At 43.7% G+C, this 14,696-nt stretch overlaps 1 protein-coding gene across 8 annotated transcripts in view; it reads right to left on the bottom strand.

Moving 5' to 3' along the window:
* Nucleotides 1-249: 249 nt before the first annotated feature.
* Nucleotides 250-14,696, bottom strand: part of HECW1 (HECT, C2 and WW domain containing E3 ubiquitin protein ligase 1) — a 481,556-nt gene continuing 467,109 nt past the window's right edge. For all 8 annotated transcript variants that reach the window (XM_070788041.1, XM_070788042.1, XM_070788040.1 and 5 more), the window contains 2 exons: nt 11,076-11,274; nt 250-4,159 (listed from right to left, as the gene is read on the bottom strand). In XM_070788041.1, the coding sequence (XP_070644142.1) occupies nt 4,048-4,159; nt 11,076-11,274 (311 nt within the window). In that variant the 3' untranslated portion in view covers nt 250-4,047. The remainder of the gene's footprint in view (nt 4,160-11,075; nt 11,275-14,696) is intronic.

Consider the following 14,696-nt stretch of genomic DNA (forward strand, 5'->3'; position numbering starts at 1 on the left):
AATTTCAAACTTCGTGTGCTATTCTAAATGGCATACACCAGGAACTTGTTACAAAACCTGTCCCTTTATTCACGGCTTGTGAGCACATTATTATGCTTTTCTGATAAATAATTTTCCCAGGGGAGTACTTACCACAGCAGCTGTTGTCTTCTGTGTGGTTTTATTGCCTATACTCAACGAGAGCAGAGGCATGGTACAAATTGTTGTGCATGACCCTAGCCTTCTGTCTGCAATAAGGAGCACACACAATGCCATACCAAAGTGTTTATTGACATTCCTTGAAGGTGGTAGGATGGAAGAGAAAGCTCGGCCTGAGTATTACGTGACATTTCTCTTGTCGATGGAAGCAAAAGCAGCCCAAGAACAAGGACTTCTCCTGCTATTGTCTAGAACAAAGACTTGAACAAAATCATTATAGACATTTCTTTAGGTAAATTGGAAGCTGCAGGAAGTAGGCTAATGGAACGATATTTACTCTAAATACTACCTCTAGGCACCTTTTTTTTTTTTTTTTTTCTACAAGAACAAAGGGACTACATGTCACTAACAGGAAAATAACACGTTCTCTTTTGGACCTTATGATGGTTGGAACATCCATCCCAGACTTTGATGATATAGTATTGCAGTAGTTTTAAGAATGAACACTGAAGTACATAATAGTAATAAGAATCATAAAGCACCACATTGTTATGTAAAGTTCTAACTATTTTCATTTGAAAGTGTTTTACCTTGACTGGGAAAACATTTGTGGCAACTGAGAAATTTTCTGAACCCAAATTTGGGACACGTGGTTTGACACATGGACCGATGGTGCCACAGATCTAACATCAGAACTGTTCTGGAAGGTCCAGCTTGTGGGCTGGTCATACAAATGCACTTACTGTTAAATGACATATGATCATGTGTTAGAAGAGAAAAAGATCGAGATTCTGTATATTTAAAGCCTGCCAACAAATGGTATACCTCTTTTTCTTAATTTTCTCTTTGAATGACAATTGTGATGGTAGTAAAAAATTTTCACAACCACGGTCAACTTATAGACATAGGAATTACAAAGAAACCAGTAGCTTTATAGTACTTCTCTTGACTCTGCAGAGTCCATTTCTATTTTTAGATTATCATTTTCATATAATAGAATAAAATGGAATATACACAAAATTATTATAATACTTCATATTATTTTTGAAGCATTTTTCAAATTGACACATAAGTGTTCTGATATTTACTTTTTTTTGTCCCCCAATTAAAGGTAATATACTCTTACTAAAAATAGCCTTAAAAGATCTTGTTTTAGGGAAAGCGTGGTTTAAAAGTGGTTAATTTTATAATGCGCCTCCATGGAGAAAACAAATACTTTAAAAATAAATTATACATGGTAACAAATGGGTGAGATCTATCTTGCTCATTATGAATTATATGATTTGGGGTGGTTTGCACCTCCATATGGTAAAATTAAGAGCATAATTGAGTCATATCGCTGTTTTGTTATACATGTAATTACATATATATATTATGTTATACATATATTAAGTAACAAAACATAATGTGGAACAAAGAGAAATAAAGATCTTTCCATAACAACTGTCTGTCGTCTTTGTCTTCCTTCCTCAGGGAGTCTGTGCAAGGCTGTAGGGGAAACTGAGACCCTATTAAGCACACTTCACATTTTTCAGGGACACTGACATCAGTATTTCTTTCTGGAATTTTGTAGTCTTATGAAAAACTGTTCCTGTAATGCTTCTGGGATATATCTGAACCATGGCATTGGTCAGAGCAGTAGGAATAAGGAGAAATAGTTGAAAACCATTCATGTCTAAGTTTTCTATCTCTATATATCTTCTAGCATACCTTGTTCCTTCTGTATTGGGGAGAATAGACATCAGTTAATCTATTAACAGCTTAATTAGATACTTGTGTAAATTGTGAAGATTCCTGGGAACAGGCTCCATTTTGGAACAGCTTTCTCTCTTGCCAAAGCCTAACATATGAGTCCTAAAAAAAAGAACTGAATGCTTGAATTAACAAGTATTTACATATATCTAACACCAAGTTCTAAAAGTGAAAGATGCTCCTTTTACTAAAGATGCTATTCCATATAGGATGGTGAAATGATTTGCATTATCCTTATGTCCTGATTTCATAAATAATAGCTCCATTGGAATCCATGACTTTCCAGATGCTGAGACATGTCCTGAATTACACAGATCCCTCAGATTCTGCATTATGGAACTTACACATTCCATCATCCTATGTCAGTAAATATTCTTTGTAGACAACAACAGAAGGCCAGATTTCTGTAACACACATATTCCTTGATGGACCACAGGTACACAGCAGCAAGGGGTGCTGGGCATTCAAATTCCTACTAAAGGAATGTTTCCTTAAGGAGGGCAGGGAACACAATTGATGCATTGTCTGGACACAAACCAACATGAATACAAGACATGGTTCCAGATGAAATTAACTTGCCCACGTTTCTCACGTTTTCCCCTTGTTTAATATATATTGAAAGACAACAATGTAACATTTCAACATTTCTTTTCCCAGTGAAGAAAAACACTTTCATTTACAACATATTTCAGACAACATGGATAACAATATTAGAAAAATAGCAAATGACCATCATGTTTGGGTTTCTTCCAAAAGTAATCAAGAGGTCAGGCTGTCTCTGGAGCCTGCAACTATTACTCTGAAACACTACATTTACTGAGACATCTCTTTACTGAATGCTAAAAGAAACTGGATCCCTATTTGACACAAATTGGTATGCCTTTGGGGAGTTAGGTCTCTGCTCCAAGAGGATTGCTATGGAGGAAGGAGATGTATTATTTTGCCCTTGATCCCTAACAAGCACCAACGCTCTCTGCAGCTTCTGATTTAGTGTGGTCCCTGCGGACAATCAGATGTGAAGGAATTTGAACACCATGGTGAAGAAAAACTGAAAAGTAAACATGAAAAATAAAAATGCTATCAAAGTTGAAATAAAAGTTTGTTTGCCAAACAAGTAATTACTTGGCTTGAATGGAAGTCATGAGATTATCAAGACATTTTTTTTTTCCTCTGGGAAAGAGACCTGTGATCAAACAAAGCAAAATAAAACAGTACAGAACCCAGGTATTCAGAGCAACTGAATATGTCCTTCTAAACCGTCCTGATGTCCTTTCCCCCTTTCTCCTGTTTGCTTCAGCACTTCTATACAACATCAGGGGGTAGAAGCCTCGTTGTTTATGCTACATAATGCGATCTCCTTCTTGGACGTGTGCACAAGTTTGTGCTTCTTGGGTGGTGGGTGTTCACAGGGGGTGTGTCCCCACCCCCAGACTTCTCTGAACTCAAGTCAAACCATAATCCCCACAACCACTGGGATGCCCTGCACTGCATCAGCAGGAGGTGTTTTTCTTGCTGTTATTATTGGTTGGAAAGTATGATATTTGCACCATATGTCTAGGCTAGTTCCAGCTGATGGGGCTGATGCCACATACAAATCATGAGTTGAATATATCAAAATTTCGGTTTAGCCACTGCTGTTTTTGGATGGATTGGATGCCCAGGGAAAATTAGAATGGGAAGAAAAGAAAGAGTTGATCAGCTCCTATTCTGAAGTTGGTTGTTAGAAATTATAAAAAAAAAAAAAAATGGTGGTTCTGCTCAGAAGACATGGGTGTAGAAAAGCTTGGAATGCTTAATGCTCAAATTTCCCCTTAAATCATAGAAATGGAAGTAAACATTTATTACCATTTGGTCAAGTGTAGCATAACTTGCATTCATATTTCATTGTTAGTAATGGAGGTATGTGGAGATATACACAGACCTTGAGACAGCTGTTTTTTTAAATATTGCATACAGGCTAGCAGTTCATTGAAAGTAGAGGAGATAAGCCTGAAGGTTAGATCTTAGAAGAAGGCAATTCTTCATGCACAGCTCGTCAATCCTGATTTGGTTTGAAAATGAAAATCACAGAATACCAAAATCAAAGGAGAGTTGATTCAGGGAAAGGGAAAGGATGATGTCACTGGCCAGGAAAATGTCAGGGAAGTTGCCAGTTTCTCACTCAAGTCCAAAGGTGCTGGTTTCTTCTACTGCCGTTAACAGCTTTTCATACAACATGGAGTACGAGGGATAAGGTGGAAGATCCAATCGATTGAAGCACGTGTGTGCCCTGAATGGGGGAGAAAAGGCTGGTCAAGGTGTTTGTTTCAGTGATACAACTGGCTTGGCTAGTTCTGTGATCAGTCTGAATCTGTGAATCAAAAAGCGAATCAAAAGGGAGTGGAACTGTGTTTTAGCACCACCATGCACACGCTGCAAAGAACCACAGCCTTCCAGATGTGAATAGAACAGTTACGGCACTAGAATACCTAGAACTGGGGGAGTCTGCATTTGGAAGCAAACCACACTATACCAGCACTGTACTAGCAAACCAGTGGCATTCTACAATTAAGAGATGAAGCTGGATGTGGTCGGTGAAGGAGGCAGAAAACATAATTAGTATTACAGTCATATTCCCAAGTCTCCCTGCCCAACTCTGAATTCTGGGCTTCTGTAAACCCTGTGTATTGACTTAGAGGTGCCAATGGACACCATGGAGCTCTGAGATCCAATGCTCCATCAAGGCAGGTGTGTCCTGAAGACGGTCTGACTCCTTTACAGTTCACAGTGGGGCTTGCGTAACCTGGAGCAAAGATGCTGCATTTCCAAGAACAGCTGCATTTGTGGGATAATCCTTCCTGGGGGCCAGCAGCATCCCAGTGCCACCTGCCCTGGGTTCTGCTTATGTCGTCATGTTCTTCATCCTACAGGCCCATCTCTGTGGGCCAGTGTCTGGCCTAGATGAAGAATGGCTTCCCTTGCCACGTGCCAGTGTGCGGACCAGGACTGCACCCTGCTAACCAACTTAATTGGTGGTGGTAGTGGTGCTTTAGTTGCTAAGTCGGATCTGATTCTTGTGACCCATGGACTGTAGCCCTCTGCCCAGGCTCCTCTGTCCATGGGATTTCCCAGGCAAGAATACTGGAGTGGGTAGCCATTCCATTCTCCAGGGGATCTTCCTGACTGAGGGCTTGAACCTGGGTCTCCAACATTGTAGGCAGATTCTTTACCAACTGAGCCACCAGGGAAGCCCAATTAAGAGGGACAGAAAAATGCCAAGTGTACTTTTGGAACTGGCTGAATTCCAAAAGCCAGGGGCAGGATACGGGCAGATAGAATCTTCTTGGGTTTCTTAATCTGGTCATTTTAACTATCACTCATGAGTGGAAATAATACAGGAAAAAAATCATCTATTTACAAAACAGTTGGGATCAGATTGATTCTATAGAAGTTAATTTCTGGAAATAAACTGAAACTTTAGCAAATGGCACCTCTTCAAGACCTAGTCTGAACAAGAGCTGCTCTTACTGCATTCATCTATAGCCTTGGTTAGCTCTTAAATATTGATACATCTTAGTCAGTAATATAGAATGAATAAACATTATCAAATCATGATTGGATTCTGCATTCCTAAGTCCTCGGTCCCCTCCATGTGGTCTGACAGCACCAAGGACCTGAATGCATCATTCCCTGGGCACTGGGTCCAGTGCTCTCAGGTGAGGTGGGGCATGGAGACAGCACAGAACCAGACTTTGGAAGGCCTCTATTCTGATCGCAGTCCAGTCATTGACTAGTTTTACAACCTTGGGAAAGTCAATGAGTCTTTGTGGGCCTCAGTTTCCTCACTTGTAAATGGGGTAATAATACATGCTTCATGCACATCAGAGGGTTGATGTGAGAATAGAGCACACACAAGTGCCTTTCGTCAACCATGAATCATAATTTAAGCAGCAGAGTTTCTTAATAATGCAAACACAGTTGCAATCATGATTTTAGGAACTGCGTCCCCCTTGTGAGGACTTCAGACTCTTGGCTTTTTCCACCTGCCTGCTGGCAAATGAACTGGCCTCATCTCGTGTTTGTGCAGCCGACATTTTGGAACTCCACTGGGTCTGATCAGTTGTGCTGGGTCAAACTGCACTCTGTCAGTATTATTCTGGGGTTCCAGCATTTTGAGATCATGCTGGATTTGGATTGCAATCCATCACAGTACTATCTGTGATACTTCTAATCCGTGTCATCTACACAATTCATCTCCCTGTCTCCTCAATGTTTTCCAAGTTTTTGATCAAAATGTGAACCAAGATAGGGCCGAAGTCAGCCTTGCTTCTCTGCAGTAGAGACCACTTTAAGGTTGGTTAAGAGTAAATATTATAACAAAAAGGGGCAGCATCACTACCCACTGTAGCTGGCTGTATAGCCAGTTGTGAGGTCAGTTACTTAAGTTGTGTCTTTTTTTTTTTTTTTTCCTTTTCTGGCCACACCACTTGGCTTTCGGGACCTTAGTTCCCCAACCAGGGATCGAACTCATGTCCCCTGCAGTGAAAGTATGAAGTCTTAACCACTAGACTGCTAACCACTAACACAGGGAAGTCCTCGTGTCTCCTTTTCATGTCATCTTCTTCCACTTCCCAACTACAGCTTCAGTCACCAGGCAGGTTCTCACTCTATCACTGCTGAATCTACTCTTTTCCAAATTTGTCAATAACCTCTTGATTCCCCCATCCAGAGGTGCATTCTCTATGCGCACCTCCCCAAGCTCATTGAAACATTTGACAGCTCTTCCTATGAACATCTCTCTCCCTTCACTTCTGGACAATTTCTCAGTGGCTGTCAGTTTCTCACAGGGACTTCCAATGGCTCCTTCATGCCTCCTTTGTAGCCCGTCAGCCTAGAGAGCAGGGCTTCAGGCACCACTGATACTTGGAGCTTGATGACTTTTCACCAGGAGGGGCTGTCCTGTGTCTTATAGGTGTTCAGCAGCATCCTTGGCCTCTCCCTGATAGAGGCCAGCAGAACCCCTACCCAACAATCAAAAATGTCTCCAGACATTGCTCTATGTCCCCTGGGGGACAAAATCACCTTCCCTGCCTCCACCCTCACAAACCATCACTATAGAGTAAGCCAATACTAACTGAACCAGGTCTCCACCTGCATCCTGGGCTTGGGCTCAGTTTACCTCTGCAGTGAAACATGTTCATATTAGAATTTTAGTCCAGTTCACCTGCTCCTGACTCATAATTCTGTTTTTCTCGTCCATACTTGAAATGTAACCCCCTAAGCTTTCCTCCTCTCCTTTACTCTATTTCCACACTGCCTGTGCTGTGTCTACCCTGACCAGCTCCCAAGTCTTCTTTCCTTCCAAGCTTTTCCTTACCAAGTTTCACAGTAAGGAAACTCTCCCGTCTTTTGGTCTGGCCTACAAGCCCTAGCATTCTCAGCCCTCATGAGTGGAGACAGCCATTGTTTACCTGGCTGCATTCTGGGCTGTTGGATGGATGAATACTTTTTTCCTCCCCAATGCCAATTCTAGATCATTACTTTTCAATTTTTTGATCAAAAATTTCTGCTCCCCTGAATTTCATGTCATTTTTCTTCAAACTACAAGTTTTGTTTGGCGTTTTATTTTAACAAATAGGACAGGGTAGAAAGTAGAGAGTACTACCTATAGATAATAGGGATGAGGTATAGTGGCTCAATGGTAAAGAATCCGCCTGCCAGTGCAGGAGACATGGGCTCCATCCCTGGGTCAGGAAGATCCCCTGCAGAGGGAAATGGCAACCCACTCCAGTATTCTTGCCTGGAAAATCCCATGGACAGAGGAGCCTGGCGGGCTACAGTCCAAGGGTTTGCAAAAGAGTCAGACACGACTTAGTGACTAAACACCAACTGTTTTGAAGAACTAGCATTTCAGATACATACTCAGGAGTATGCCTGCTTAAACTAGGTTGGGGTGTAAAGGGACCCTCTCTCTGTGTTAAACACGTTTGACCACAGTGATCTAGATCTACCTTCCACACCTTCTGACCCCCTGAGGAACACATTGGTTAACATTTCTGGTAATTGGCTTAAATGTTTTCCACTTCAGGTCTTCCCACCATACTGTGCAGCTTCTGAGTTCACATGGCTGACTGTTCAGAGCCCTGGCCTGCCAGCTCCTTGACCTTAGCCCCAGTGACCATCCCACCCCTGCTATGCTCTAGTGATGGTGATTTATGAAGTTTTTTCACCAGGCTCTGTAAAACTATAAACCCTGCCCCCAGAGTCTTTGTTCTAACCGCCCCCCACACTCTAGAAGGCAAGGACTTGGACTGATGCACGGCTTTGTGTGATGCTATTTGGCTCCCTCACCTAGGAGGCCAGCTGTCTTTCTAGAGGGAAGATCTGAGGAGAAGGCAGCCTAGACCATCTCTCCTCAGAGTGTGGGCAGTGCACACGAGGCTCACAGTCTCTGCAGAGCTGGATCACCCCATGGGTGCATGGCTCTCCTGCTTTCCTGGGCTTTTGACACCTGCCACATGGCCTAGCCAGGTCTCTCTGAACTACCATTCTTGGAATTCAGAGGCCATTTCTTTCTCTCCACCCTAGGTGACACTTTCCAGGTTCTTGAATCTTCAGAAGATACAAGGGAGACTAGTTGGGGGTTCATACTCAGAGGGTCATCTTCACTGTCCTCTTGGAGGCCTCTCAGCTCTTCTTGGGGCCCTTCTGGCCCAGGATGAAGTCCCTGCTTCCCCCAGGAACCCTCTCTGGGGCTCGAAGCACAGCAACTTTTCTAGGGATGCCTTAGCCCAGATGTGCAGAGCCTGTTCAGAAGGTCAGTGTTGTTCTTGTTGCACCGTCATGTCTGACTCTTTTGAGACCCCATAGACTGTTGCCTGTCAGACTCCTCTGTCCTTGGGATTTTCCAGGCAAGAGTACTAGAGTGGGATGCCATTTCCTTTTCATAAGCTGATGCCCACTCTGTTAGTTCTGTGTGGGTTAATAGGATTAATACAAATTTCAAAGCTTCCCAGAGCATATATGTAATTAGACTCAATTTCTGACCTCAGTGACAAAAGCAACGACTTCTGTTTCCTAAATAATAGCACAGACTTCTCAATGGGGTCTTCTCTCTGTGGCCCACCAAACTTGCTCTCTCAACGATGTCCCCTGCAAATGTCACGTTAGACACCTTGTCCTCCATGCCTGCTTGGCGCTCCTTCCTGAACATAGCTGACCTTTCCACCTCCAGGCCTTGCTCTTGCTGTTGCTCCAGCCTGGAATCCCCTCTGCCCTTCCTTGCCCCTCATGGCTCACCTGAATGCCAGCTTCTCTGTGACATCTTCTGTCAATTCAGTCAGGATTAGGCCTCTGTCCTACAACCTCATAGCATCCATGCTTTTACTGTCTCTTCTTTGCTCTCCTCTGATTCCAACTGGGGTTGTAACTACGCACCATCTGGTTCTGTTCCTCCCTGGACTCAGCCCCTCTGGGCAGGTGCATTGTGTAGCTCAGCCACGCTCCCTTATCCCCATCCACATGCACACTGAGGTGCTTACTCTGGGAGTAGGGTATCACCAAATGTGACTCAAACTCACGTCTTTAAAGTAAGAACAAAATGCTTCCAAAGAACCTCAACCTTCAAACCTATCATTAAACCCAACAAATGGAAATCTTGCCTTTTGAGCCTGATTTTCTTGCCAGACTTCATTCAGGAGGTTCAGCTGTCAGCAGAACCATGCAAATGAGCACTGAGGGTCTGCTGATCTAATTGGGTGAAGACAGAGCTGAAAAGCGCCCAAGGCTTCGGGCTGTTATTAACCAGCGGGGCACATTCTCTGTTTCCTGGGCCTCCTACGCTCACATGAATTATCTCCAGGATGCTATAAAGAGTAGGAAAGCTAGATAAAAATTATAGTTCAATAAATCCTGCCACAAAAGGGATTAGCAAAGCATCTCAGAGGCCATGTAGAAACAGAGCTGAATTAAATATGAATCTTCTCTTACAATTAGAAAACATCACAGTAGAAGAGAGTAATGTGGATCGATCTTTTCTTCTATTTGCTGAGCGGGATTTATGACTTTAGTAGCTACACAGAAGCCTCTCTTTAGTGCTCCTTATTTCACTGAGCAGGAGAATATGCCATCCAAAGCGGCACAGAAAGCACAGAAGAAGTGTTGGGATGAAAACTCAAGGCGCAGGGAAAAGATTCTGTTAAACTGCCTGGAGCTCTAGTACCTCCTTTTCTGCATTATCACACAATAATTTCCTCGATAGCTTACTATATAGAAGCCACTCTAGAGACCCAAGATACATACGGTTTTGTCTGCACATGTTTTAAAACATAGTAGAAAAACACAATATGTACATAATTCCCTGTGTATCAAGTGATACGCCCTAGTGAGACAAGCTGGGACCTGGCACCATTCACTTCAATACTTGCACCTGGACGAACATCTCCTCGAGCAACAGAACACAAAGAAACTAAAAATAACTGCCCATAATGCACAGCCAGGGGTTTAATATGAACAATATGAACAAAAAGATACAAAAGGCCAAAACCCAATTGCCATTTCTGAGGTATTGAGAGCAAAAGTGGGGGACGGCACACAGCACTATCCACGGGGTGGGCAGAGTACCTAAGCCACTGCTCCAGCCTGAGCCACCCGTCAGCTCCCACCCCACGCCATTTAAGGGACCAGCTCACTCCCCCTGGTGGAGTGAGCAAAGGGACCTGTTGCTTATTCTCCCTTAGGCTGCAGTCGGAGGAGCCTCTGCTTGAATTTCTCACCTAGTCTCTTTCTACAGATTTCTAGTCTCTTTCTATAATTTCTATAGATTAAAAAGTCCAAGAACCTTGGTCAGTAACAACAGAACAGCAGACTCAGTGCTGGAAGGGCCACTTTGGGCTTCCAGCCTCTGGGCATCCCCCTTCCCCCAGGCAAGACATTCCTCTTTAAATTAAATTGGGCCACATACGACTGACCCACGGACCATGAAACCAATAGCCCCAATACCATCAATCATCAAAAAATGACTAGAAGTATGACCTGAATGCACTTCCCTGAGACTTCTCCCCCACATCTTTTCACTGATGACTCAGAACAATATACTGGGCAATAGGAAAGAATTCCATCCCAACGGATGACTGCTCAAGCTCAAATAATACAGTGGACTTGGCCTTCTTCAGCAGGTTTCCTGAAGTGGGGTGGGAGCTCCATACCTGGGAAGAGATGTAATTTTCCCCCATTTCTCTATGCAGAAACGCCGAAGCCCGTTGCTTCCTCGCAGGGCTGCAAAGCCTTCGTAGGGCACGCTTGATGTTCCTGTGACGAACTGCAGTAATCTGAGTCTCTGCTCATTGTTGAAACGCTCCACCGCAGCCCAGAACCAGCGGATCACAAGATGCCCATCATGATAACCTGAGCGGAAGCAGGAGGGAGACAGAGAGGATGCGGAGAGGGGAGGAGAGGTGGGGGGAGATGAAATACACATTAGATGTGCTAAGAACTCAACAGCTACTCTAGATCTGCTCATTTCTCTAGTGGTGGCCTTCAGGTAGGTCTGAAACAATTTGTGTAACTGAGTCAAGTTCGAAAACAAAAGCCAATTGAGAAAAGAGGCATTTTACAAAAAAGGTTTTATGTTCTCAGGGATGTCCTCAGGGATGTCTGCTTTCTATTTAAATAACTGGGCTCCTAGGAGTCACTTTCCGGCCTGAGATAAATGTACACAATGAGTGGTGAGGTCTGGCAGAGATCTTTGGGGTTCATTTCCTCATATTATCTTTGTTCTGATGTCTTAGCTCTTGGTAACCACGCACTGTGGGAGCATCTAGGACTTAAGAAAGGTGAACGTCAGTCTTGGTGAACGGAAGATGCTGGGCTCTCCCCGCAGCCCGTGGTGCCCTTAGAGCTGCTGTGCTCTGGCCAGCCCTGGCCTGAGAGGAGTTGGGCCCATGGACGCAGTATGGGGCCTCACAGGACAGTACAGAAACCAGGCTTGGGGCAGTCGCTGAAGGAAAATGATAGACTGCAAGTGCAAGAAGTACTCAAAGATGAAGAAAGAAGGCTGGGCTGGGGCAGAAAGAAGAAAAGCTTCATCAAACGGAAGGTGTAACTCACCTCAGAGGTGTGAGTTAAGCATGTGAAGGCTTGTGTGAGTGGAGGAGGGGCTATAATGATGAGAATGAAGAATAAATATGCAGGGAACAGCAAGCTGACTAGACCAACAGAGAGCAGTTACTGGTGAGGACTGAAGGGACCTTACTGGGGGCTTAGAGGCCTTGATAGCTAGGCAGATACACTTGATAGATAGTCAGGCAGTGACCTGACACCTTAGGTTGGTGGCTTTCCTTCCAAGCCAGGGAGGGCCTAGCAGTCCCACAGAGGTTTCCTCCTACATGGCTAAGTGCACCGGGGAGAACAGAGGGGCTGAGATGGTGGGCTCCTGGCTCACCCTCTATCGTTTTGATAGGAGTTTCCCTGCCATATTTTATGTGAGGAAAGGGTTTTGAGCATAAAAAATCTTTCAAAGACCTCTTCTCTAAGTGATAAGGAACTTGCTTGTTTTGTGGATTGGTAAATGGCCTGATGGAAAGAATGTTTTAGGAAGACTGGTTTGGCAGCGTGAAGGTGAAGAGTTAGACACTGGATTTGGAGAGATGACAGAACTGTTACAACAAATCAGGATGGAGGTGAGGAGGGCTTCAGTTCTACAGGAAGCAGAACACACTTTCCCAGCAGCACATGACCCACCTCAGAGCTGGCCCATGGTCGGCGGTGTTCTCTGGTACACACCTACACTGAGTTACGCCAAAGATGACCTGGGGGTTACAGTAACCTGAAGGAAAGTTCAGGCTGGAAACGGAGGGCGGGGGTGGAGGGGAGAAGGCATGGACTAGAACCTACTCTCCACGTGTACTGAAATAAGGCCAAGTTTTTTGTAGTCTTCAAAAGTGATATTATTTTATATTTATATTGTCACTACATACTCATCTCACACGCTAGTAAATTAGTACATTAGTAAAGTAATGCTCAAAATTCTCCAAGCCAGGCTTTAGCAATACGTGAACCATGAACTTCCAGATGTTCAAGCTGGTTTTAGAAAAGGCAGAGGAACCAGAGATCAAATTGCCAACATCCACTGGATCATCAAAAAAGCAAGAGAGTTCCAGAAAAACATCTATTTCTGCTTTATTGACTATGCCAAAGCCTTTGACTGTGTGGGTCACAATAAACTGTGGAAAATTCTTCAAGAGATGGGAAAGACCACCTGACCTGCCTCTTGAGAAATTGGTATGCAGGTCAGGAAGCAACAGTTAGAACTGGACATGGAACAACAGACTGGTTCCAAATAGGAAAAGGAGTACATCAAGGCTGTATATTGTCACCCTGCTTATTTAACTTATATGCAGAGTACATTATGAGAAATGCTGGGCTGGATGAAGCACAAGCTGGAATCAAGATTGCCGGGAGAAATATCAATAACCTCAGATATGCAGATGATACCACCCTTATGGCAGAAAGTGAAGAGGAACTAAAAAGCCTCTTGATGAAAGTGAAAGAGTAGAGTGAAAAAGTTGGCTTAAAGCTCAACATTCAGAAAACAAAGATCATAGCATCTGGTCCCACCACTTCATGGCAAATAGATGGGGAAACAGTGGCTGACTTTATTTTTGGGGCCTCCCAAATCACTGCAGATGGCGATTGCTGCCATGAAATTAAAAGACACTTACTCCTTGGAAGGAAAGTTATGACCAACCTAGATAGCATATTAAAAAGCAGAGACATTACTTTGCCAACAAAGGTCCGTCTAGTCAAGGCTATGGTTTTTCCAGTGGTCATGTATGGATGTGAGAGTTGGACTATAAAGAAAGTTGAGCGTCAAATAATTAATGCTTTTGAAATGTGGTGTTGAAAAGACTCTTGAGAGAGAGTCCCTTGGACTGTAAGGAGATCCAACCAGTCCATCCTAAAGGAGATCAGTCCTGAGTGTTCACTGGAAGGACTGATGTTAAAGCTGAAGCTCCAATACTTTGGCCATCTGATGCGAAGAGCTGACTCATTTGCAAAGACCCTGATGCTGGGAGGGATTGAAGGTGGGAGGAGAAGGGGACGACAGAGGATGAGATGGCTGGATGGCATCACCAACTCGATGGACATGAGTTTGGGTAAACTCCAGGAGTTGGTGATGGACAGGGAGGCCTGGGGTGCTGTGGTCCATGGGATCGCAAAGACTCGGACACGACTGAGGGACTGAACTGAATTGAACATACAGAATATATATATGAATATTATTCAGCCATAAAAAGGAATGAAACACTGAGTCATACTATAACACAAATAAACCTTACTAAGTGAAAGAAGCCAGACCCCAAAGGCCAAACAGTATATTTCTATTTATACATCGGCATAGACTGATGGCTGCTGGGGGTGGGGAGTGGGGAGAGGAATGGGGAGCAACTGCTTCACAGGTCCTGGATTTCCCTTGGGGACAAAGAAAATGTTTTGAAACCACTGAGAGGGGATGGTTGTACCACATCTACAATGCACTAAATGCTGCTGCACTGTTCCCTTTAAAATGGTTATTTTTTTTTAACTTTTTACTTTATATTGGGGGGTAGCCAATTAACAATATTGTGATAGTTTCCGGTGGATAAGTAAGGGACTCAGCCAAACATATACATGTATACATTCTCCCTCAAACTCCCCATCCAGGCCGTCACATAACACTGAGCAGAGTTCCCTGTGCTGTATAGTAGGTCCTTGTTGGTTACCGATTTTAAATATAGCAGAGTGTACATGTTGAACCCAAATTTTCAAACCATCTCTTCTCCCCATTC

Source organism: Bos indicus, chromosome 4 (genome assembly GCF_029378745.1).
Source record: "Bos indicus isolate NIAB-ARS_2022 breed Sahiwal x Tharparkar chromosome 4, NIAB-ARS_B.indTharparkar_mat_pri_1.0, whole genome shotgun sequence".
In the NCBI taxonomy this organism is placed as follows: domain Eukaryota; kingdom Metazoa; phylum Chordata; class Mammalia; order Artiodactyla; family Bovidae; genus Bos; species Bos indicus.